The sequence below is a fragment of the Pseudogymnoascus verrucosus genome (genome assembly GCF_001662655.1).
Source record: "Pseudogymnoascus verrucosus strain UAMH 10579 unplaced genomic scaffold scaffold_13, whole genome shotgun sequence".
NCBI lineage: Eukaryota > Fungi > Ascomycota > Leotiomycetes > Thelebolales > Thelebolaceae > Pseudogymnoascus > Pseudogymnoascus verrucosus.
The window spans coordinates 274,639-298,636 of record NW_017263664.1 but is presented as its reverse complement, the minus strand read 5'-3'; the positions used below and the strand labels follow the sequence as shown (position 1 = coordinate 298,636).

General features: G+C 51.7%; 8 protein-coding genes and 1 non-coding gene across 9 annotated transcripts; 4 read left to right on the top strand and 5 right to left on the bottom strand.

Annotated features, from left to right (window-relative positions):
• Positions 1–20: 20 nt before the first annotated feature.
• Positions 21–931, top strand: RPP2B (60S acidic ribosomal protein P2). Its single transcript, XM_018273258.2, has 3 exons — positions 21–118; positions 226–396; positions 451–931. Exons 2-3 carry the CDS (start codon positions 238–240, stop codon positions 622–624), a joined length of 333 nt encoding a protein of 110 aa, XP_018131875.1. The 5' UTR covers positions 21–118; positions 226–237; the 3' UTR covers positions 625–931.
• A 222-nt stretch (positions 932–1,153) lies between these two features.
• On the top strand, positions 1,154–2,064 carry RPS15 (ribosomal protein S15). Its single transcript, XM_018273257.2, has 4 exons — positions 1,154–1,220; positions 1,311–1,387; positions 1,513–1,809; positions 1,876–2,064. Exons 1-4 carry the CDS (start codon positions 1,203–1,205, stop codon positions 1,943–1,945), a joined length of 462 nt encoding a protein of 153 aa, XP_018131878.1. The 5' UTR covers positions 1,154–1,202; the 3' UTR covers positions 1,946–2,064.
• Positions 2,065–2,345: 281 nt separating this feature from the next.
• On the bottom strand, positions 2,346–4,449 carry VE01_03774 (uncharacterized protein; the record flags this gene model as incomplete). Its single annotated transcript, XM_018273256.2, has 11 exons — positions 2,346–2,742; positions 2,802–2,882; positions 2,930–2,995; positions 3,052–3,138; positions 3,190–3,252; positions 3,300–3,365; positions 3,425–3,502; positions 3,555–3,617; positions 3,665–3,727; positions 3,780–3,860; positions 4,281–4,449. The coding sequence occupies 11 exons, from the start codon at positions 4,447–4,449 to the stop codon at positions 2,351–2,353; spliced, it is 1,209 nt and encodes a 402-aa protein (XP_018131877.1). The 3' UTR covers positions 2,346–2,350.
• A 1,320-nt stretch (positions 4,450–5,769) lies between these two features.
• On the top strand, positions 5,770–8,304 carry THR4 (threonine synthase). Its single transcript, XM_018273255.2, has 3 exons — positions 5,770–6,105; positions 6,179–6,769; positions 6,827–8,304. Exons 1-3 carry the CDS (start codon positions 5,956–5,958, stop codon positions 7,787–7,789), a joined length of 1,704 nt encoding a protein of 567 aa, XP_018131873.1. The 5' UTR covers positions 5,770–5,955; the 3' UTR covers positions 7,790–8,304.
• A 44-nt stretch (positions 8,305–8,348) lies between these two features.
• Positions 8,349–11,879, bottom strand: VE01_03772 (uncharacterized protein). The gene is made up of 2 exons (XM_018273254.2): positions 11,782–11,879; positions 8,349–11,715 (listed from the first exon to the last, which is right to left on the bottom strand). The coding sequence occupies exons 1-2, from the start codon at positions 11,798–11,800 to the stop codon at positions 8,945–8,947; spliced, it is 2,790 nt and encodes a 929-aa protein (XP_018131872.1). The 5' UTR covers positions 11,801–11,879; the 3' UTR covers positions 8,349–8,944.
• Positions 11,880–14,931: 3,052 nt separating this feature from the next.
• On the bottom strand, positions 14,932–17,177 carry VE01_03771 (uncharacterized protein). Its single transcript, XM_018273253.2, has 3 exons — positions 16,382–17,177; positions 15,280–16,303; positions 14,932–15,228 (listed from the first exon to the last, which is right to left on the bottom strand). The coding sequence occupies exons 1-3, from the start codon at positions 16,672–16,674 to the stop codon at positions 14,980–14,982; spliced, it is 1,566 nt and encodes a 521-aa protein (XP_018131874.1). The 5' UTR covers positions 16,675–17,177; the 3' UTR covers positions 14,932–14,979.
• A 907-nt stretch (positions 17,178–18,084) lies between these two features.
• VE01_03770 lies at positions 18,085–18,203 on the top strand (the record flags this gene model as incomplete). Its single annotated transcript has 1 exon — positions 18,085–18,203. It is a non-coding gene; the product is annotated as a tRNA-Gly (tRNA).
• A 354-nt stretch (positions 18,204–18,557) lies between these two features.
• VE01_03769 (uncharacterized protein) lies at positions 18,558–20,770 on the bottom strand. The gene has a single exon (XM_018273252.2). The coding sequence runs from the start codon at positions 20,729–20,731 to the stop codon at positions 18,827–18,829; it is 1,905 nt and encodes a 634-aa protein (XP_018131966.2). The 5' UTR covers positions 20,732–20,770; the 3' UTR covers positions 18,558–18,826.
• A 207-nt stretch (positions 20,771–20,977) lies between these two features.
• Positions 20,978–23,708, bottom strand: PRP43 (DEAH-box ATP-dependent RNA helicase prp43). The gene is made up of 3 exons (XM_018273251.2): positions 23,649–23,708; positions 21,432–23,590; positions 20,978–21,376 (listed from the first exon to the last, which is right to left on the bottom strand). Exons 2-3 carry the CDS (start codon positions 23,577–23,579, stop codon positions 21,260–21,262), a joined length of 2,265 nt encoding a protein of 754 aa, XP_018131967.2. The 5' UTR covers positions 23,580–23,590; positions 23,649–23,708; the 3' UTR covers positions 20,978–21,259.
• Between the last annotated feature and the right edge of the window lie 290 nt (positions 23,709–23,998).

The following is a 23,998-nucleotide window of genomic DNA, read 5'->3' as shown; positions in this document are numbered from 1 at the left end:
CAGATGCTAATGCGATCGCGAACTTTCTGATATTTTTTAAAGATCAACCAACTCGACGTTTCAGTCTCCGCCCAACCTGCGGTTAAATTGATTGAATCTCTTGTTTTCGAAATCAAGTGTAAGTTTACTCATATCCAAACGACCTGAACACCAGAGAATACTCTCCTGGTGTGGAATCGCACACAACTGCCGCTTGAACGTTTCGCTGACGACTTCATCTTCCAGACATCATACAAAATGAAGCACCTCGCAGCATACCTCCTCCTCGCCCTCGGTGGCAACGAGTCCCCTTCCGCCGCTGACGTCTCCGCCGTCCTCTCTTCCGTTGGAATTGAGGCCGACTCTGACCGTCTCGACGCCCTCATCGCCGAGCTCAAGGGCAAGGACATCAACACCGTACGCTATCACTGAGACCTACTTGCCACATATATTTGCTAACTTATTTTTCAGCTGATCTCTGAGGGTGCTGCCAAGCTCGCCTCCGTCCCATCTGGTGGCGGTGGTGGTGCTGCCGCCGCTGGTGGCGCCGCCGCTGGCGGTGCTGCTGAGGCCGCCCCCGTTGAGGAGAAGGAGGAGGAGAAGGAGGAGTCCGATGACGATATGGGCTTCGGTCTCTTCGATTAAGCGCACAATATCACTGCCTTGCCGTAATGGGAAGAGTGTAGCGCTGGGGTTATGGGGCAAGCTGTGCGATCTCCTCTTGAGCTGGGAATATACTTGGAACAAGGGCTTGGAGATTGATCTTCATGTCACTCGATAACTTCTGTTTACACGATATCCATCAATACAATGAGACGTGTTTCCTCCATACAGAGCCGTTGCTAAATACTGCGTTTGTTGCTGATACATATGTGTGACATTTGACATGATTGTGAAGAGCGGCAAATGCATTATTAACCCACCAAATTGGATAATCAATCTTACCGGAAACCCATCTATAACTATCTATAAATCTAAATTATCAATATCAAAGAGATTCCCCGCCGAACCATTCTGTATGACGCCCATATGGTCCAGACTGAGGCTCAACCAAAATTATCGCCAAGCCTTTCCGCTCCGCTGGGGTCTTGCCCTAACCAAACTCCGCCCGTGCCCGCTTAGCGCCCGCCCGCCTCACGGAATATCGAAAAGATGTGAGCCCCATCTCGACGACCTCCTCATCAACCACAATCGCCGACAACTCTCGACGATATACCGCAATCATGGCTGACGACGAATACGTGAGTGCCCGCCTACCTCCCCAATGCCTCTCAATTGAGCGCGATTATTCCAAATGGGAACCCCAAACTGACCATGTCTTTCGCGCACAGAACGCAGCTGAGGCTGCCGAGATCAAGAAGAAGAGAGCGTTCCGCAAGTTCTCCTACCGTGGCGTAGACCTCGAGCAGTACGACCTCCCACACCCATGAAACCCGAATTCTTCATGTCCCCATTATACCCATACACATACACACATGTCACACGGCACGTCCAGAACACAAAGGGGAGCCCCTAGCTAACCCTCGTTCACAGACTGCTCGACCTCTCTTCGGACCAGCTGCGCGACATCGTCCATGCGCGCGCTCGTCGCCGCTTCAACCGCGGACTCAAGCGCAAGCCCATGGGTCTGATCAAGAAGCTCCGTAAGGCTAAGCAGGAGGCCAAGCCCAACGAGAAGCCAGACCTCGTCAAGACGCACCTGCGTAACATGATTGTCGTCCCAGAGATGATCGGCTCGGTCATCGGTATCTACTCCGGAAAGGAGTTCAACCAGGTCGAGATCAAGCCGGAAATGGTCGGTCACTACCTCGCCGAGTTCTCTATCTCTTAGTAAGTTTTACCTTCAACCATTTTTGGGAGATGCGGTTGGGAACAGTGACTAACCAGTTAAAACAGCCACCCAGTCAAGCACGGTCGCCCCGGTATTGGTGCCACCCACTCTTCCCGTTTCATTCCCCTCAAGTAAATGTTGTTTGGGATGGGCTTTCGGGTCGGGGTTGGGAGTCGGAATGCGTGGTTTGCGATGGACTATGGTCGGATATGGCTGTAGCATCACTGATAGCAATGAATACGATTTCCACACTTAATTCTAAACTGGAGCGAACATGTGATTGCTGAACTGAATATTGGACTGGACCCGTGCCTAACAGTTGCATATCTACTAACTCCAAATTACACTAAGCTACATTATCCATCATAATCATCACAAAGAATACACCCCCATCAGCTTCCAAGGTAACAAGCCCCTCGACATCTCCCCCAGGTATCTCTCCTCCAACATATCTCCCCCATTCCCTAATCCCTTCGTACATCAGTCTTACATTACTCCCATAGTCTCCCCTGGCACCCCCCCCCCCCCTTTTTAAAACTGTCACCCATACCGCCTCCTCTCCCTCAAAATATTCAAAATAGCATTAATCTTCGCATCCTGCTGACTAATACCATCCGCCACCAACCTCTGCTCCCTGGACACTTCCTCCAACCTCCTCTCCGCCTCCGCCGCTGCCGCCACCGCCGCCTCCTCCGCGGACGCTGCCCGTGCGTCGCCTGCGGCCCCGGCTCTGGCGCTGCGGCTGTTGAGGGCGATTTCTTGTATGCTGTTGGCTGTGCGTTGGAGCCTGGAGACTTGGGAGGAGAGGGTTGTGAGGGTTATGGCGGGGGATGGGGGGGTTGGAGGGGGAGCTGGGGGAGCTGGGGGAGCTGGGGGCGGAGCGGTGGGGGGCGAGCGGGGACGTCGAGAACGGTCGCGGAATTCGTTGTAGTCTGGTGGGTTGTTAGATTGGGTGAAGGGGAAAGGAAGAAGGGTGCGGGAGGTGGCTTACGCGTTAGGCACTTGGTGAGGGGTGCTTTGCCGCCGGGATTGATCAGTTTGAGGCCATTACAGTTTGGTTCGTCGCAGTTATCTGGGGCTTGTTAATAGAGAATTTGACGGGTTCAGAGGGCTACATACGTGCTCTGCAGTAGCCACATGTTTGGCTGGGGGCGTTGAGGTGACAACTAGGTTCTTGACACTCATCTGGAGTGTATTAGCTGTAGTTCCCATTGGGGCATGAAGGGTTTTGTGACACGTACGGATGGGACAGTAATTGGTGGGCACGACGTTGTCTCTTTCCAAGTAGAATGTTCGCGGAAAACCACATCCGTCGTGGTCGCAGATATCTAGGATTGTCAGCTGGGGTTTGGGTAGCTGACGGGAGCGAGGAGGCTTACGGTCACTGCAGTAGAAGTGGTTGCCACTGCAGCGTTTGGTACAGTATCTCATGGGGCAGGTGTCTAGGAATGTCAGAGTCGATATCGTGACTGGGAAGGGGAGAGCTTACGCAAGTCACAGAACTCTGAGCCAAGTTTCTTCTCTCTTGTGCATGGAGAGCTTGTGCATGACGAGTCTGTAAGGTTGGTTAGGATTATGTGGCGGTTCAGGGGGGTCAGAAGATGAGAGGCATACGACGTGAGCAGAATTTCTGGTATTCTCCATCTTTTTGCATACGGTTGCTTGGGCAGTTCCTGTAAGAGCATCTTATATCTGTTTATGTGTGAGACTTGGTTTTGTCTTTTCAATTGGTGGGTTCACTCACGGCGAGCACATAGTTTCTCGTCGCCCTCTACCATACCAATGCAGACTTCTTTGGAGCAAGTGTCTGGTTGTCGTTAGTATCATTGTGCTGAAGCAGAGGCTCGCACATACGTGTGATGCAGTGGGGTTGCGTCGTCGGGTGACTTCGTTCGCATGTTTCTCTCACGCATTTGTCTGTAGAATAATGTGAGACTACTGGTTGTAGATGGCGTTGGTTGGAGCTTACGCTTTGGGCAGTACAGGAAGTGCCTCCCCGTTTGGACGTTGAATTTTTTGAGAGAATAGCATTCGTCGGCGTCGCATTTATCTGGGAATTGATTATTATCATGTTCTCGTTATCGGCTCTCAAATTGTGTTCACTCACGATGCTCGCAGCAGTCCCACCATCTGTCATTAGGGGATACTACTCGTTTCCCCAAGCAACCACTGACTATGCATTGGTAGTCTATGCTGGGTAAGTATTTATGACGTTGGGGCAGTTAAGAGCCATGGATTGCAAAGAATAGCTTGGGATGGCTTCTTCGATCAATCGAACATGGCGTCTGAGGAGTCGTCGCACTCACGGACTACACATCTTGTCGCCCCGCTTTGTATCACTTTGTTGAAGCACCGAGCTTGGTCTTGTAAGGCGGTACAGGTATCTTGGAGCACAGTCATTGTCAGCTTGGCATTGGAGAACAGAAATGCACATGCATATCTGAAGATTTAATTTACAAAGACGACGTACGAGTATTACAGAAATATGTGGACTTGGCGACCGCCGTCTGACAGTCTCCACCAAAGTCACATTGGTATGTGATAGTGGCGCTCCTCCTCTTTTTCTGCTTCACGCCGGCTACGTAAAGGAAGCCCGGGTTGCGAATCAAATCTGGCGCGGAGTTGCGACCGTAACTCATTATGCGTGCGTGTAGAGCATTAACAAGATGTCCGTCTCATGAGCGGCATACGCTCGTCTTTTAACACTTTCTGAACATGTGTGTAACTGTGGCTGAGAGGGGATCGCAAGGCTGAGCTAGGCTACAGTTCAGCTGTCGAGCGCGGCTCCTCGCAGGGCGTTATTGGTTGGGGGCGCTTGCATGCTTGCATCTGCGAGTGCTCGGGATGTGATGCAGCAGGCGCAGCGATTGGCTGGAGGGGGGGTGAAAAACTCGGTGAGGGAATGGGCGCAAGAAGTGCATCATGAGCATGCACACAAGACGGAGCCTTGTCTTTCATGGAGTTTGTTGGGGGGTGGTATGCCCGAGTGGCGTCTGCCCGCGGTATGATAAGCGCCGAGTAGAGTGTACTGGAGGGAGTATGAGCAAGTGAATCAGGAGTGAAATGAGGAACTTACCAGGACTGAGAGAAAGAGAGAGACAGAGCATACAGCAGCGTGTTCTCATCGTTGGCCGAGTGGGCACATGGCCGCCTGGTTGGTCTCTGGATGTGAGTGCAGCAAGGCTGGGGAGATGAGAGGGAGATGAGAGGGGGATGAGGAGGCGAGAAGGTGGTGAGGGGGGGAGGCGAGGCTGTGAGGAGGTAGTGAGGGGAGGAGATGAGGCTGTGCAGGAGTGTGCAACCAACATGTGCGATGATGAACAAGAGGAAAGGAAAAAAGTGAAGATTGACAAATTGACAGTCAGGATGAGACAGTGGCGTACTGGACATACATACTGTGCATACATACAGTATAGTATAGTATTACACAGCATGGGCGCAGCATGAGCAGAGAATGAGCAGTGAGTGAGCACAGCATGAGCACATGGGCTGAGCAAGACCTACATTTGGATAATATGAAGCTGGAGATGAGGTGGAGATGCACAAGAGATGAGGATGAGGTAGAGATGAGAGTGAGATGGAGAGTTACAGTGGGGTAGAGTGAGTCTACAGTGGCTTACAGTGATCCACAGCTGTCCACAGTGTGACATAACCCCTACAGGTCCCCTACTGCCTGAGGCACTGCAAATACTGCTCCTTCTTTCCCTCCTTCTCACAGCCAGCCAGTCCAGCACGCCATCCTCAATCCAGCTTAGCGTCTTGTCACCTCATTCATTGCCACCGAAATCGGGCCAGCCGTGCTCAACATTGATCAACTCTGCTCACACTAGGCCGTTCTTGGCAAGAAAACGGCAGAAAATAGGCGGAAACACACCAAAACACACCCAAAAAACTTGGCTTATCTGCTATCTCGCCCGCCCCCCGTGGCGGGGTACACCGGAACCATACGGTGAACGGAAATTCAATTTAGTTGCCAATTGACCAATTAATGATTTTTAAATTCCATGTATTTATTTCCATTTTTGACTCATATAGACTATTAAATACCGCATCGCTCCCGTCTGGTCCCCTTCCCCATATTTCAAACATCTCCAGATCCTCATCTTATCTTGAGATCTCCCTCTCCCCCATTCTTCAACCAAATCATGGCTCCCAGCGCTGTCCATTTCACGGGCGATGTCCCCTCCAAGCTGGCCACCGCCGCCAATGCGAACGCGGCGTCACAAGAAAAAGCAAATATCGCCAGCCACACCCCCTCGCAGCGCTACCTAAGCACACGCGGCGGGGAATACAGCGTACGCCACCAATTAACGTCTCGATAAAAATTGATTGATTGAACAAGTGGCTGATAAACTCTCTCTTGAACAGCTCTCCTTTGAAGATGTCGTCCTCAAGGGCCTCGCATCCGACGGTGGTCTCTTCATTCCAGAGGAGATTCCCTCTTTACCCGCCGACTGGGAGTCCGCCTGGAGCGACCTCTCCTTCGCCGACCTCGCCCACGCCATCCTCTCGCTCTACATCTCGCCGTCTGAGATCCCCTCCGCCGACCTGAAGGAGATCATCGATCGCAGTTACTCCACCTTCCGCGCCCCAGAGACCACCCCGCTCGTCCCGCTGGACCAGGAGAAGAACCTGTACCTGCTGGAATTATTCCACGGCCCAACCTGGGCGTTTAAGGATGTTGCGCTGCAATTACTGGGAAACCTGTTTGAGTACTTCCTTGTGAGGCGCAATGAGGGCAAGACCGGAAAGGACAGGCATCATCTCACTGTCGTTGGTGCGACAAGTGGCGACACCGGATCCGCCGCCATCTACGGTCTGCGCGGCAAGAAGGATGTCTCCGTCTTCATCCTGCACCCCAAGGGTCGCGTCAGCCCAGTCCAGGAGGCCCAGATGACCACCGTCCTCGACGCCAACGTCCACAACCTTGCCGTCGAAGGCACCTTTGACGATTGTCAAGTATGTCTCACCCACCCACCCATTACCCCTCCCTAGCCCCACTAACACCACCCCCAGGACACTGTCAAAGCCCTCTTCGCCGACCCCATCACCAACGCCAGCCAAAAGCTCGGCGCCGTCAACTCCATCAACTGGGCCCGCATCCTCGCCCAAACAACCTACTACTTCGCCTCCTACTTCTCTCTTCAAAAGCGCCTCCCCGCCTCCGCAAAGCCGCGCTTCGTCGTCCCCACCGGCAACTTCGGCGACATCCTCGCCGGCTACTTCGCCAAGCGCATGGGTCTCCCCGTCGACAAGCTCGTCTGCGCAACCAACGAGAACGACATCCTCGACCGCTTCTGGCGCACCGGCACCTACGAGAAGAACCCCTCCCACTCCCCCTCCGCGACCGAAGGCCTCGCAGTCGACGGCGCAAAGGCCCACACCGATGGTGTCCGCGAGACTCTCAGCCCAGCAATGGACATCCTCGTCTCCTCCAACTTCGAGCGTCTCCTCTGGTTCCTCGCGTACGAGTACGCCTCCGGCGCCGGCATGGACGACGAGTGGACCAAGCAGCAAGCCGGACAGGAAGTCGCAGCATGGCACGCGCAGCTCAAGTCCGCGGGCGGCTTCTCCGTCAACACCGAGATCCTCAAGTTCGCGCAGCGCGATTTCGACAGCGAGCGCGTGACGGACGCCCAGACTACGGTTACTATTGCCGATTTCTTCGACAGTGCGAAGTACGTCCTCGATCCGCATTCTGCGGTTGGTATTGCCGCGTCGCTGCGTAGTATGGCTCGCGCGGAGGGGGTGCCGCATATCTCGCTTGCGACTGCGCATCCGGCAAAGTTTGCGGGCGCGGTGGAGGTTGCGCTTAAGGACAAAGATTTCGATTTCTCGAGCGTGCTGCCGGAGGAGTTTGTTGGTCTCCAGGAGAAGGAGAGGAGGGTTACGGATGTGCCTGCTGGTGCGGGGTGGGAGGGCGTGAGGGAGATTGTGGTGAAGCAGGTTGAGGAGGAGTTGAGGGGGGAGAGGGCGTAGGTCCTGGATGGAAGAGGGGGGTTATAGAGAGAGAGAGAGGTTACATATATATGCTTACTAGAGCGGAGGAGGGGATACAAAGAGAGAGAGACAGTCAGTCTGCAGGACTATAAACTACACACACGCAAACACAAACACATACCGAGATTTGGGAGGGGTATCTAAAGTAGCTGCTCGGTCTACGTCAGATAATTGGCGCAATTTTGAATTTTTGGGTAGAATATTTGCTTGCATAGGTCTTATCTATCCATGTGGCTCTTCAACTTCGCACTGGAGACGGGAATGGCGAGGAGAGAGTGGCTGAACATGGGATTGGAAAGGATAATGACTGAATCATATTGGGTGGCCTATTTGGTATATACAGTACATATAGCAGGCATAGAACGCAAGGTCATGAGTCCTCGCAAATACTACATTTTTCAGGTGCACCATCATACGCATAACTGCTGCTATCAAACATCGGTCAATCCACGCTCAGACATCAATCACTCAAGATCAAACATCAACAACCCAAACTCACCACCCCCATAAGCCACATATTGGAAAAATATTTTTATTTCTCTGCTACTCTTACACAATGAATGCTTCCCTCTTCAATCCGACAATTATAATCCCCCCATACACCCCCCTATTATCATGCCGAAAAGCGCACAGTAACTTCTTTCCTCCACTATACCACTGTTCAGAATACAACCCCCTCACCCATTCACAACCACACCATATATATATATTCTTACTCCCCAATGACTCCAGTACACCACAAAGTAAAAGCAAATATTAAGCGTGAAAAGAAAATACCGAAAACCCAACCGCCAGAAACTCGTCCATACCACAAGTAATGTATGTTATGCCAGTAAAATCCTGAACAGAACGCCCTCGATAAAAGAGAAACATCCACCGTAGGAATGCTATTCAAAGCCACGTCACAATGCCCCAAGTATAATTGTTGCGAAGGCGTATTCATGCTGGTGGAATGTCGTATGAGTTGTGAACCGCAATGATCGATACAAACACCCCTCGAAGAAAATCCGGAAGACAATAACCTTGGATATGTATGTATGGAAACATATAACTTCCTCCCCAACAGCTCGAAAGGCAACTGACGACACAGAAATCCCGAAATTCTGATAAGGCAGCTCCATAGTTACATTAGAATTACCAGCTCGAATTGGCAACAGACCCAACTCCATTAGCCGCGGTTTTCCAATCTGGCTCGGCGTTGCCCTGGCGTTCCTCATTTTGACGGTTAACTTTGGCTAGAAATTCGGCGGCAGTATACCCGCCCGCTGAAGCGGACCCGGCCCTTGATGGCGGCCGATTTTCATGTCGAACCGACAGGCCAGAAGCAGACCGAACAATCTTGGTGTTGGGGGCGTCAAATGTGAACGATGAGCTTGGCCTTGGTCCTGGAGCCAGCGAGGGAATTGCGGTCCCGCCATAGTTCGGAAGACATCCTACAGCATGAGTTGATGACAACCCAGAAAGTGGTGAAGAAACGGCTGGGCTGTTCTTCAGCATCCCAAGTAGAAACGCCGACGTAGTTGCGCTATACTGCTTGTTGAATTTCGCCGCAGCTTTCGAGGCATGCTGTGGGGGGGAGCACACGCTCTTAGAAGCACCCCACGAGTCAACAGATACCACATCATCATTGTCGTCGTGTAGGGCAACATTCTTGTCTGGCGAAGTTCTCCCACCCACGACTGCCTCTGTTCGAAGAACTAGAGCTTGTGACTCCTCACCTAATCCCTGTTCCTTGGACGTGGCACTACTATCCTTTGACTTCCGAATAATCGTTGATGCCTCACTGTAGCGACCCTGGCCGACTGGAAGAGCATATCCCTTCTGCGGGGATGGCGGATAAAAGTCTTGCCCATCAAATTTTGGTAGGCCCTTCTGGGATTCCTTGCTGGCATTTCCCCAGTACAAGTGTCGAGCACGAACTTCTTCCGGGGTGAGAGGTCTCGTATACATGAGTTCGTGAGATCGAGCCTCTTTCCACGGTACTCCTGGCGGAGGAAATCCCATCAAATAAGGCATGCCCGGGGTATGATGAGAAGCCGAGACCAAAGTACGAGTATCCGCAGAGGCTGAAGTAGACCCATTGCCCCGAGGTTGTCCTGCTGGCATCAAATGACGTCCTTCGTAGCTCTGGGTTTCGAGAACTTCCGGAGTAGGTGTCTTTTCAACCAATGTAGTGTTTGACGACATAGGATGGTTGCCTCCACCCTTTGGCCCAGCCCATGCATTACCTGTGCCTTTCAGGCGGCTTTCTATATCTTGCCCATGTTCTGCTGGGGTACTAGTGGTCTCGTCCAGTATGATGCTATTGGCTTCGCCCACATCGCTCGGTGCGGTACGTGGCTGCACAACGGGAGGCTGTGAACCCTGTTGAGACCTAGGCTTAAAAGGGGCTGCCTTTGCCGCAGAGAGGCTCAGGCGCGTTCGGCTCGTCTGAGAAGATTTCGCGACCGAAGCTTTGGAAGCAGGCACTGGAGTGGGATTATGGAATGGCTCGGATCGATTTATCGCCCTCGATGCCGCGGGTTGGTGAACCGGTCCTTGGTCATATACTCCATCGAAACTTCTCGAGTGATAAACTGGAGTAGCGACCCAACTTGGGATGAGTGGTGCCAGAGGCCGAGGGTGAGCTCCTGGAAACAAGTGATTGAAATCCTCTGAAGGAAGCAGGGCCAAGCTTGCTTCAAGAGTTTGGATCTGACTCTCAACATAGAAACGCTGCTTCTTGACATGTATTTCGTCGATTTGGTGCTTATTGTGATCCAACTGATGATCGAACTTCTTGATCTCATCTTGTAGCGATTTTATCTTTTGTTTCACGTACCCCGGCTGATTGTATGGAGGGTGGTCAAGACCAGGTAGAGGCGGCATGGTCACTGGTCTGTTGTTGTTACTACTTCGGTCTCCCATCTTTGAATGAGGAACAGGCATGCCTCCAAAACCAGTCGTGAGTGGGTTGTTATAGGGGATTGGTTGCGCCTGGCCCAAAGAAGGCTCTATGGGGTTGAATAAGCCGTGATGAAGCGGCATTTGAGGGTATTGGGAAGGCTGTAGATTCTGCAGAGGCATCGTATTTCCAAGCATATTGAATGGTATCACGGGAACGCCGTGGGGGATTTGAAAGTCCGATGGGAGGGGGTAAACCATCTGCCCATTCACCATGAAAGGCTTTGTCATATCGAATTGGCCTGGCGGAGACAGCTTGATCGGGTAAGGGCCAGCCGAGCTGTTTTGGTCCGAGATATTTGGAAGAGTTGGGGCAGGATCTGGAGCCTGTGGCTCAGTAATTGTCGACGGCTGCAAAGTGCCGGAGTTCAATGGTTTCTCTAAAGAGTGGGAGGGTGGAGCAGTAGCAATGTTCGGATTTGTGGTTGGGCTATTGATAGGCAACTGGTTTGGGTCGGAGGGTCTCAAAGCTGCACCTTCTTGCCAGTTTGCATCTACGGCTCCTGCAGCCTTCTTGTCTTGCTTCGCCTCGAAAAAGAACTTGTCGCGGTTCCAGACGAATACAGGCTGCGGAGGGGCGCGAATGTTTGGAACAATTCGGCCGCCAGCTGTCACTCGAACGTGTGTTGGCGAAACAACGGCACGGTAGAATTTCTGGAAGTTTTCGGCCTTCTGCGCATGGTATCCGGATGGTGCGGACAGAGGCTGGCTCGATCTATCAGAGTCATCGCGACGCTTGAACTGCCATTGTGTTTCTTTGAGGGAGTGGCGGATTGGATGTCCACGGTACACAATCTCTTCTTCGTCGGACTCCAAGGAGATCTTGTGTCTATGAAGACGACTATTTTCAGAGCCACCAACATCGTCTCTATTTTTGAAGTTTGGAACACGTCGCAAAACCCTTGTAGGGCACGACTTGAGGCCAGTATCAGACATTATTTGTGATGGCAATCGTAGCAAATCTAGGGGGAGGAAGTGTTAGTAGGTTGTGGATGGCGAGTAGGTATGGAATGGGCGTGAACACGTACCAGCATTGGTATTATTCATCTTTGTCACGTCGCAAATGATTACAGGCAATTGGTCTCGCAAGAAGAGCAAATTTTCCCTCGAGTAGCGCAGCTCTTTTGAACTCCGGCCGCTGGAGCGACTGGATTCAGTGGTTGACATTGGTAGGGGGTTCGATATTGAGCAAGCATCCAGCAGGTTGGAATGAAAGGGTATCAACAAGTTTAAATTTTTGGGGAAGGGGGCCTTGGTGGTGAAGGGGTGAATTAAGGAAGAAGAGAAAGCAAGGAGATGCAACGAAGAGTTTGTTGTTGTGCAGAAAAGGTGCGAAGTTAGAGGGTTGTTGTGGGGGTAAGCGCGACTGAGGGCAAGAAGGGGGGTGATGTACGACAACAAAGGCAGAGGCAGAGAGCGAGAGGCGGCAAAGAAGGTGCAACTCGCGTCAACAATTTAAATACTGCACAGTACTTCCTGCACACAAACATTTAAATAACAGATATTAAAATTTAGTAGGCTAGCGCCAGAAGATACGCCAGAAGATATGCCATATGATCCCCATGATAAAGATTCCATGTTTCAACCTCCAGCCGTACAGATCATGTAATATAGTGGCCATAAAGAGGGAATAACAATTAAATAATCCCACATGGCGAGACCTGATACTAGCTTACCTGACAAGCATAACTTGAGAGAGAGACAGCAGCTAAAATTCACTTATCTTGAATCCCATACTCTACGAAATGAGCCCCCTACGGCATATGCCTTCTCTGCTTCCTACTGGGTACAGTTGTGCATCTCGAGCCTCGACAGACTTCTGGTGGCTGCATACACACAATTTTATGTAAAAAAGCAAATAACAAACCCCTTCCGAAGTTTATATCTGATATTGCTTTCATGTTAATGTTGCAACTGACTCCTATGTTATGTTGTTGTCGCCATAATCTATATCCATCGCTTACCTAATCGCTGATAACCACTGATAAGTGGGCCCAAACCACATTTATATCTCACGTGATTACGCGTGTTTACTCGCGTCTCTTATATATTCCCTGGCTGGTTACTTCCCTCTTTCTTCAACCCATTTGCAGCTCATCGCCAATTTCAATGCGCCCGACATGTTGCCATGGCCAATATGCTCCGTTTAGATTATCACCAGGAATACTCGACCGGCAGAGGACTCAACTTCTCAACTACAGGACCCAATCCATTGACAGCTCGTTGTTCGCGACCCAGATCATCATCATCGCACAGGACTGGCAACTTCTCTCAACCTCTGTATGAAGAGGTCACAAAATAGCAACGCGCCTTCTCCACAGTCATCCGGTACTCATTTTCCGAAAGGAATGCCTCTGGCCTCTTCTCCAGTCCAGCAGCCTCTCGCGGCGTCGCATCCTCGAGCTCCACGCGAGTCTCACCATGAGCATGCCGCGATCGGTTCCGCGTCTGGTTGCAGCCCCCCCGGGGGGCGGGCAACATGGATTGGAGTTGGGAATGGGTATTGGAACTTAACCCTAAGTAATCGTTGGTTTTTCCAAGTTTTGCAGACATGTTGCTCGGCTTTGTTTACTACGTCTCTTGGTACGAAACTTGTTAAGCTGAAAAGTGGTGCAATGGAAGACCAAGGGCCCGAAACACAAGCTGGGGAGCCTAGAGTCTTCGGACACAAAAGAGATGTTTCTATGAGCCATTCTGGTAATACCCTCCGCGAGGGAGCTCGTCAGACTCATCTGCTGGGCGTTATACTCTGATCAAGCCCCGACTGTTTCTTTGGTGCTTAAGTCATTGGTACGGTGGGATATACGTGTTGGTTACATATATGCAACTCTCAGTGTGGAGGTTGTATTCGGGTGCTTTCAACTGCACTGGGTTCGATGAGAGTCTTTTGACAACTTTCTGTCTATCAACTCTGTTAGCATTCCTCGACCGAAGAGTCTCGGTAGAGCTCAAATACATTTCCTACATGCATACTGTCTTCTACACCATCTCCTTGGCTATGCTCTCATTCTTGCCTCGATCCAACTCGTGGGAATTGTCAGAGTCTGACAGAGCGAGGTTTCGATGGCTTCCATACGGAGAGCTTCCAGCCTTGAATGGCCTGGTTTCGTTCTGCCAGTTAGCAGTATTTCAGGTCTTCATACAGAGATGGTGCAGAAGGCGGTACTTGGTTTCACCAAGAAATGGCTGTATTTGTTTGGCTCCTGCATTGCCCTAAGCTCGACGTTGTTGCATTGATTTCAGGGATGGCAGATTGCGAATTCAGTTTCAGGGAAGCATTCCATATGTTCCTATTGACTACTTTGTCAATCACTATATCCACCCCATCGTTCCTTGACGACCATTATAAGCCCAAGAAACCTCTGCCAAGGCAACAGCCACAGGCGTTGTTGATGCTTGCATCAAAGTCACGATCAGCTGCATCAACCTTCTCCTCATGGCTCCGTCCATGAGATGACTGGAGGGCGCCAACACAACGTCAGTTCCTTTTTGGAATTGGCCACCGCGCGACCAGTTGCCCCTAAAGCTTCCGCTCGCGCCTTCACGGCTTTTGTTGATGTCTTTTGTCCGTTTGTGCCCGCTTGCTTATTCCAAGCGAGGAATCGAAAAACTTATCTCCGAGGGCATTGCTTACAAACAGAGAGAAATCTGCTTGTTCTCCGCGCGATGATGATCTGGACCCGAGCTTCGGATTGCCAGTGGACCGATTGCCTGTCGGAGTTGTGCGCCTCTTCCGGGAAAACAGTATTTTGAAGGGCGTCTACGGGAGCATATTCGCTGGGTTTATGCCAGGGGTGAAATTGGTGTAGTTGCGGTGGCGAGTCCACTCCTCTTGCTCACACGACTGACCTTGCCCTCCGGTGCATCACTAGTTAAGGAATGGCCCGAAACCGCTTGTGTGGGACCCATCTCGAGTTGGAGTCAAGGCTTAGTGCCTGTCTACACTTGTGGAGAAAGGTTTAGTTTTGATGCTAGTGATGTTTCCTTTCGAGGCCTTGGGATGCTGTGATGAGTCAGGGTGGACTCTTGAAAGCGGTACCTCGAACAGAGGTATCGCTCACTTTTTTTTTTCGATAAGTCTCCCTTACCCAATGCATACTTTCAGATCGCTAACACTCATTTATGCTAGCAAACACAACCGCGCTGAGGCGCCGCATGTCTATAATACGAAGCTCATAGAGAAGTTAGAAGCCTATTAAGCCTATATTATTCTATTTTATTTTATTCTAGATTTTGACTGTTGCCATTGCCCTTATGCGATGGCCGTACTTGAAAATGGCAAATGGCACTGGTATGAGGGCAACCGCAATAAATGCCAAAAGAGAGTTGCCCCATCCAAGTCCCAATGTAGCATACATATCTTCGCCAGCCAGCGGCAAAAACGCCCCACCAAGAGACCGCAGTACCATATTCGCCGCCAGAGCCGATGCTGAATAGATGTCGAATGTGTCGACAATATAGTTCAATATAGATTGCTGGGGTGATCATTAGTAGGGACTCATAACGTGCGTCCCCGGTGTACTTACAAATACCATTACCAGCGCATGGCCAAAAATTCCCGTGCCGATTATAGGCACAATCCAGTGTACCTGCTTCTCAGCTGCCCAGCCGTACATGAATAGCCCAATGGGCATTAAAATAGCCCCATAGCACATCAGCGGAGCACGATGCTCAGGCTGAGGTCCGGTTGCTTTAGACAGCCGGTGCAAGATTCTATCACTCGTGAAGTAATAAAGGATTGCTCCCACCACGGAACCAATCCCACAGCCCAGAAACGACAATCCTACAGTCCCTGGGGAGAAACCGTACTGGTCCCTGAAGACGATCGCGAAAGTCGTGAAGAGGATGTATAGGTATCCATAGCCAACCGCGAGGTATATCGACAGAATGAGCACTATCGGATTGACAAGCATGCGTAGCGGCCTCACCAGCGAGCGTCGAAGATAGGCACTAGCCTTCATACCCGTGTGATACTGCGAGCGGAACTTGTACTTAGGATACTCCTTCTGCATGCGCGTAGTCTTGCGCCCAAGCAGCGTCGGCGCGAACGTCTCCCGCATAACAGCGAATGTCAGCAGCGTGACGCAGCCAGAGAGTATAGTGAGGATCCAGAAGATCCAGCGCCATCCCAGCGCCTGGACTGCGAATCCGCCGCCCACGGGCCCTACTACTGGTCCGAGGACGGGGCCCATGGAGAAGAGGACCATAGCCTTCCCGCGGTGGTGGATGGGGATCACGTCGGCGATTGTGCCGCCCCCGATAGCTAGCGCGGCGGCGCCTGCGCACCCAGCGAGGAAGCGGAAGCCGATGAGCATGTTTAGACTCTTTGCCTCGGCGCAGGCGATGGTGCTGAGGAAGAAGAGGACGTTGGAGGAGTGGTAGATGGGGAGGCGGCCGTAGAGCTCTGAGAGGGGGGAGCAGACGACGGGGCCGATGACGAAGCCGAGGATGAAGACGGAGACGACAAAGGCGGAGAGGAGGGGCGATTGGACGTCGAATTCTTTCATGAGGGTTGGGACGCTGGGGGCGAACATGGAGGAGGCTAGAGGGCTAGGGGGGTTGTTAGATATAGACTCTTTATTTTCTTGGGGGGGAGGGGCGGAGGGGTGCATGAGCGGTCGGTCCTACGTGATGAAGGTGATGAGGCTGACGTTGGCTACTGTGAGCCATCTTCGAGAAACTGAGAAGTTGAGCGGGTTGGCCTTGTCGTCTGGGCCATCCCAGCTGACGATGTAAACCCCCGGAGCCTCAAGGTCAGCAGTTAGACCTGGGACGGCGAGGATGGCCTCGCGCGTGGGCGCCGGCAGCAGGTCCTCCTTGCCATGTTGGCTCGGGATGCTGTTTCTACGCTCGGCGGAGGCTTCTAAGTCCTTCTCATCGAGGATGATGGATGCCTGTGTGGAAGGGGCAGAGGTGGTCATGGCAGTGATTCAACCCATAGGAAGCATTAAACAACAAGCAGCAACAACAGCAGCAGTAGCACGGACAAGCAAGGTCACTATAGAAAAAATAAAGAACTGAATAAAATCACCGCGGCCCAAGAATAGTCGCCTTGGGGCGGGACTGGGCGCCTTTAAGGCTGGGCTCTCCCCATGGATGGGGTCATCCATCTCGCTCCAAAAGCCAGCTAACGTTGCAGAAACCCAGACGAGCTGGGCCGGGCTCAGTCCTGACGGGGCCCCGATCACAGTAATCGCATGTCATGACTCCCCTCCCCCATAGTGAAAAATAGCATGGAGCGCCGCGAAGGGCGCCAATGGTGGATTTTACTCCAATCGGCACCTCGATTTTTTTCGCGGGCGTGGAGTACAGCGCTGCGCTATGGAGCGCTATGCTGGTTGTAGGGTGGGGAGGCCACCGATCCTGTGTGCCGCACTCCCGTAGCGTGCGTCCTCCCTCGTGGTGGCTTGGGGTTTGGGGAGGGGAGTCGGGGGTTAGGGGGGGAGGAGGGGGGAGCTTTGGGTTAAAAGTAGGTCATCACCCACACGGGACATCCACATATATCCGTATGCAGTGTCCCCCTCCTTCTTCTCCCCTCTCCTCCCCTCTTTTTCATTCGGAGTTTGGGGTTGGTGGTGAGGAGACCGATGGTCGGACCGAGGCGAGGCAAGATAGCGGATCTAGATCCGCTCTTGGTGTCTGGGCCGGGGTCTCCATGGAGTTTCCATGGGGCTCCGGTGGAGATGGAAAGTACCAAGAGTCTTCTAGAGCATCGATGGAATGATGCTGTCTAGCTATGTAGGCTGGCGAGGGGGGTTCAAGATATATATTATATAATATACCCGGGGATGGAATGGAGGGCGGAGGCCGCGAGAGGATCGATGTCCGCCGCCGTTCTTATCTGATGAACAGTTAGTAAAGAATTACCGTGGAAGAACCCCTACCTGGTTGCAGAGGTACTCACGCCATGCCCCGCACGTTTCGCTTTTGCCTCCGGATGGCGGCAGGGTATGGCGATATGGAGGCCAATTTCAGATTACCAATCACTGGGGTAGGGCTTGATACTGTAGATCGCTGGTGAAGAGTAGACCGCTGGTGAGTGACCTTTTCTCCTGGCAAGAAACATATCTAGAGCCCAAATGGAAGACACCAACATAATAAATTCGTCATTCCTTACTCGTACAGAGGTGCCATTAGAGTTAAATCCACTGGGTACGAGTCAGTTTAAGTATATGTAACTCTTTGTGACACCATACCAAGTGATAAACATGCGTACCATCACCATAACTCCTGCCAACTCAATGTCTCACCCGCGATTGAATATATTTCTGAAAGATTCGCCATTCTACCCCCTCTATAATCCCAAATTTGCTCCCTCATTTCAATCAACAGCGTCGATAGTTTAAGGGTAGAATGTGAGCTTCCCAGTCTGTAAAAAGCTGGGGTCTGCGGTAACGTGGACTTCAAACGTGTTTGCTCACGGTCCGGGTTCGAGTCCCGGTCGACGCATTAAATTATCTTTTTGTCGTCTTTGACAGTTTGTGCTTTTGCTTAATTGATTGGAGGATGATGTTTTTGCAGGTGATGTATGAATCGGATGATGGTTTTATGCTACATTTTTGCTTTTGTTGTTGCTTCAATTGCTGGTGGTGTTAAGTTCACGTATGAATTAGACGGACCGTACGGACCGGAATCCCCTCATCGCGTGACTGGATGAGAGTTACCTTGCGCTCTGTAGTGTGCTCAAGAAAGCGCCTTGAAAAAGATGCCGAGGTATAGTTTGCTTGCTTGGTTATTATGAGATGGAACTGTATAGGGAGGAAATGGTGTGTCATTGTGTCAGAGCGAACTATACAGTGTAGCTGTCACAAGAATGAAATATATTAGAAGAAGGAAGCACTGTATGAGATAGAGCTACAGTAGACCTTCATCCGTACAGGTATACCAAAATAAAACTTTTCTATCTGCTAGTCTAATTATACAACGCAAGTCACAAAACAAGGAAAGGGTATCTTCCACCTCCCATCCAGTGCTCCAGATCCTCTATCCCTGAACATGCCGTCTATTGATTGCCGTTGAAAACACAAAAGAAACCACATCCATCTAACAGGTCATTGCATTGCCTCGTCCCCTTCAGCTCCTTCCGCCACGTCCACCACCCCTACCACCACCTCCGCGTCCTCGTCCAGCACCGCCACCGCGGCCGCCACCACTACCACCTCCTCCAGGTACCTGTCCACCACCATTGGCATTCGCATGGCCACCGCCAACCTGTCCCTGTCCACCAGAACCTCTGCTGCGTCCCTCACCACCACCCCTTCCACCGCCTCCTCTCGGGGGCTTCTCGAAGTTCGCGACGATATTCACGCCCCTGACACCCTTAAGTCCCATCTTGCCCACCGTGCTCTTTGGGATGCCAGGCACCTCACCAGCAACCAGTGCATCGAACGCGAACTGGTTTCCCTCAGCCACGAGCCTCTCGAGGTCCCACCCGAACTGCCTGACGTAGTTCTTGTAGTATCCCAACCAGGCCTGGTAGACCTTACCCTTGTTATCGAACGCCGCAGCCGGTCCTGCGATTTCGGTGGCGGGGGAAAGATCAGGCGCCGAGGTCTCGAATGTAATCTCCTTGAGTGTGTACTTGGGGAAGAACGACTCGGCTTCGGTGACGATGAAGACGGCGCGTCCCTCACGGCCAGCACGGGCGGTTCGGCCGAGACGGTGGATGTAGGATTCCTTGTCGGCGGGGATGCCGGCCTGGAAGACGTTGGAGACGTTGGGGAAGTCCATGCCGCGGGCGACGACGTCGGTGGCGACCAGGACGGAGGATGAGGATTTGCGGAAGGCCTCGGTGACGTTGGTGCGCTTGGATTGAGAGAGGCGGGAGTGGAGGACGGAGACCTCGGGGAGGTCTTTTAGGGAGGAGAGGATGGCGGCGTACCAGTCGGCGAGCGAGCCGGTGGGGGCGAAGACGATGACTTTGAAGTTCTCCTTGCCGGCAATAGCCATTTCGGAGCGGAGGGATGAGATGAGTGCGGGTGCGACGGCGGAGAATGTGGGGACAGTGACCAGGAGTTGCGGAACACGCTCGTGGGTGTTGACTTCACCCTTGGGGATTGTGGATGTGAATTTGTACTCCTTGTTGAGGACAAGATGAGCAAATTTCTGCACATGCGGTGCGATGGTTGCGGAGAAGAGCATGCCCTGGCGCTGGGACATCTCCTTGTCTGGGAGGCACTTGATGATATCCTTCAGCGCATTCATGAAACCCATGTCCAGGAGGCGATCAGCTTCATCGAGAACGAGGGTATCAAGATTCCTGAACGAATCGCGGATTCTCTGGTTGCTCAGGTGGTCGTATAGTCGTCCAGGGGTGGCGATCAGAATATCACATCTGCCGAGGATTTGCTTCTCTTCTCTGTCCTTGTTTGTACCTCCGATGGCAAATTGAACCTTGAATTGTGGGAGACGCTGGAGTAAAGCCGATGCCTCCTTTGCAATCTGCATAGCCAGCTCTCTCGTCGGGGAGATGACAAGCAGGGAAATGCCACCTTGTTGTCTGCCCTTGTTGAGCATGGTTTGGATAGCGGGAAGGAGGAAAGCAATCGTCTTTCCCGTTCCAGTCTTGGCTTGCGCGAGGACATCAGTTCGCTTTTGGAGGAGGTCGTGTAATGTCGCTGCCTGCACCGGCATCATGTGGTCGAACTTGAGGTCTTCGGTGATAGTTTGGAGCAGGATAGGGTCGAGGAGGTTCTCTTTGCCCAGATCCGCAAATCTCGGTGTGTCGAGTGGGACTGGCTCGGCCAAAGGAGGAGTAGACACTCTCGGAAGTGGTGCTTCTTGTTGAGATCCTGGAGCAGCATTGTTGCGCCTTGGTCCAGTTGTGGTCATATCTCTCTTCGCTGCGTTATATGGCCCGCGCCTTTGGGGAGGTCGATCCCTGGATTCTTTCATCATTGCGGTGGTTGAAGTCTGTATGAGTGATGGTAGTCGGATTCGTGAGTTGAGTGTGATAAGTTTGTTTAAACTTGTTAACATAACGAGAGATGGTGGCGGCGGGAGGACGACTTATTATTTAGCCTCCCAGCTAACAGAACGAAACTTTGGGATGCAAGTATATTTCTGCCGTATGCGCTAGACCTAAAATGATACCGCCTTTGGATCCCTTGTCCGCCACCCAACGTCACAGACCTTCTAGATCAAAAGCTAAATTATCAATTTCTAGGGGCCTCATTTAACAAATGAGTTACGCTCTCAACGGTTAATAGCAACAAAGTTTGGTGTCTTGATATATTTTGGCTGAATTATTCAGTCGAGTCTAAGTGATTTATTTCGTCTACTTAGCCATAACTCATGACTCGTCTATATATGATTCAATCAATGGCTACTTGTGATTGACGCCGCCGTCTACCCATTTTGAAACTCCATGTTCTCCAGTCGACATTAGAAGCGACAGTTGGTATTTACTCCTTGCCGCTCAATGGGGTACTCCAGCAGAAAACAACTCGGCTCTATGCGGAGCGCAAGCGGCCCAAGGCTAATTCATTCTCATTTCTAACGTGCCTCTCATCTTCCAGCCTTCATCGCCTGCTTCCTGCGGATCTTCTCAGTTGTACGGGTAAGAACAGTCTTGATCTCGCCCTTGGGGAAGGTATCAAGATCGTAGTATGTTGGCGCAATGTCCTACAGAAGCTGTCAGTACACAGTCAAGAATTAATTGGATGTCGGATGAACATACCAGAAGCCACTCAGGCCGAACACTCGTAACAGTTCGCACATAATTCTTAGTAGTAAGAACAAACTCGTTGTAGACAACCCACTCAGAATCATGGCCAAGCACTGTGCTCGGATGCAGCATCACTGCCTGGTCATCCTTCACAGTCTTATACGTCTTTCCACTGCCCTCTCTCTTTGCAACCTGCATAAAGAAGCCAGCCACCAGAGCTCTGCGGATGTTGATGTAATAATCCTTGTTCTCAAATGGAGTGCTGATGAGATCGAGGCCAGACTTCAGCATGATCCTCTCGAGTTGTTGGCGTACGTTGTCGGCAGACTGTAGAGCACGGAGGGAAAGGAAATGCTCGTGACACCATTGCCTTTGGTCGGCTTGCGCAGCGGGGCCCTTGAAGGCGTGGTAAACGTTGAGGAGGGTGAGGTGATCACCATCTGGGTGAGCGAACAGGGCCTTCATCTCGTCTGCGCGTTTGCGAGCCGATGCTGGACGGACGAATACCTGCGGAACGGAGAGCAGGGCAGTAAGAGAGAGGATTTCGTTGGAGCAGTAGAACTCAGGGGAGGTGATAAGCATGACAGCAAGAGCAGGATCCAGGGGGAACTCTGAAGCAAGCTTTCCGAGCTCGGTGAGCTCTCCGTCATCATCCAAGCACGCAAGGTAATTGAGCTCCTCCAGAGCACGCATGAGGGTCTCCGGAGCCGGAGGGTCCATCAAATCGAAATGCACCAGATCCTCAACACCAAGCTTCTTGAGCTCCAAGACCGTATTGGCAAGATTGGAACGGAGAACCTCGGGGTATGTTTGCTCAATCAGCTCCTTCTTGAACGCAGCTTCTGTGTACAGACGGAAGCACTTTCCCGGGCGCGTACGACCAGCACGACCAGCACGCTGTTGTGCTGAGGCCTTGGAAATAGGAGACACAAGGAGAGACTCGACTCTGATTCTGGGGTTGTACACCTTTTGCTTGCTGAATCCAGGATCCACCACGTAGACGATACCGTCGATTGTCAGCGAAGTTTCGGCAATATTGGTTCCGACAATGACCTTGCGTCCGGGCCTGCCACCTGGTCTTGTAGGTGCAGGGGCAGGTTCGAAGATCTTCTGCTGCTGCGCAGGCGGTAAAGTACCATATAACGGGTAAACCTTCAGTGGACCAGCATCCGCCTCTCTCACCATCTCATCTGCTTCCAGGGAGATCTTTCTGCAGGCGTCTTCAATCTCTTCCTCGCCAGTTAAGAAGAGTAAGATATCTCCCTCGGGCTCGGTTGCGTGGATCTGAAGAACAGTTCGTAGCGCAGCCTCAACGTAATCGCGCTCTGGCTCAGGGGTATAAAAAATCTCGACAGGGTGAGTTCTTCCGGGAACAGCAAGCAGTGGGGCATTGTTGAAGTATTTCTGGAACTTCTGCGCATCAAGGGTCGCAGACATGATAACGATCTTCAAGTCCGGTCTTCTCACAGCAACCTCCTTCAACAATCCCATAAGAATATCAGTGGCAAGGGTCCTCTCGTGGGCTTCATCGAGAATGATACAGCTGTAGCGCGAGAGGTTGTGGTCGTGCATGGCTTCTCTCAGAAGCATACCGTCGGTCATGTATTTGAGAATCGTCTTTGAAGACGTAACGTCCTCGAAACGAATGCTGAAACCAACTTCTTGTCCAAGCTTCACATCCATCTCATTGGCGACACGCTGTGCGACGGACATGGCAGCCACACGACGAGGTTGCGTACACGCCACGAGCTTGTTCCTGAAATGTGGGAGGTCGTCGAAGAGCACGAACTGAGGAATCTGGGTCGTTTTACCGGAACCAGTCTCTCCTACGAAGACAAGGATTTGCGTCTTGTGGAACATATCGAGAAACTCCTGCCTCTGCTTATGGACGGGGAGGTCACGGCGAGTCTTCAGGATGTTGAAGTATTGGCTGGAGAGCGGCTGGCCGTTGAAAGGGTTGGCGGGGCCATCTTCGGCCTGGTGGGCCTGCGCAGCGGTCGTTTCATGCCTGGTGAAAGTCGACAATATGGAAGAATCGCCGTTGCCATTTTGCCTCTGACCGTTCGAGTAACCCCCCTCCTCGCCGTTCTCATACATGTGGGCGAGGTATGGGTTTTCCTTCGGGTCGAGATCGACCTTCGCTCTCTTTGCGCGCGACATTTCTTCACTCTCTGGACGACGGTCAGCCATTGTGAAGTTGGTGTATATGGGGGTATGAGAGTCTCGTACTCTTCAAAAATAGTTCTGTTTCGGCGCAAGGCTGAGATATTTGGCGCCTGGAAGAAAAAGTATAATCCACACGAGTAAGCTAGTGAGTTTGTGGCTAGTCGCAACTGCTTTATCTGGGGTCATGTGATCAGGCTGGGGATGTTCGATATCACTTTATATAACCCACACGGCCTGGAATTGTCTACAAACGGGAGCTGTGTCTTGGAATTGTTGTGGATTCTCTATTATCATATTTTTATATAACACATTAGTACAAATAATATTCACAAAATGCCATATATCCCATTAATATTGTATTTTTCTTGGGAATCTTTATCTGTGTTCGCCTAGGTTTGTCTACCTTGTAACGA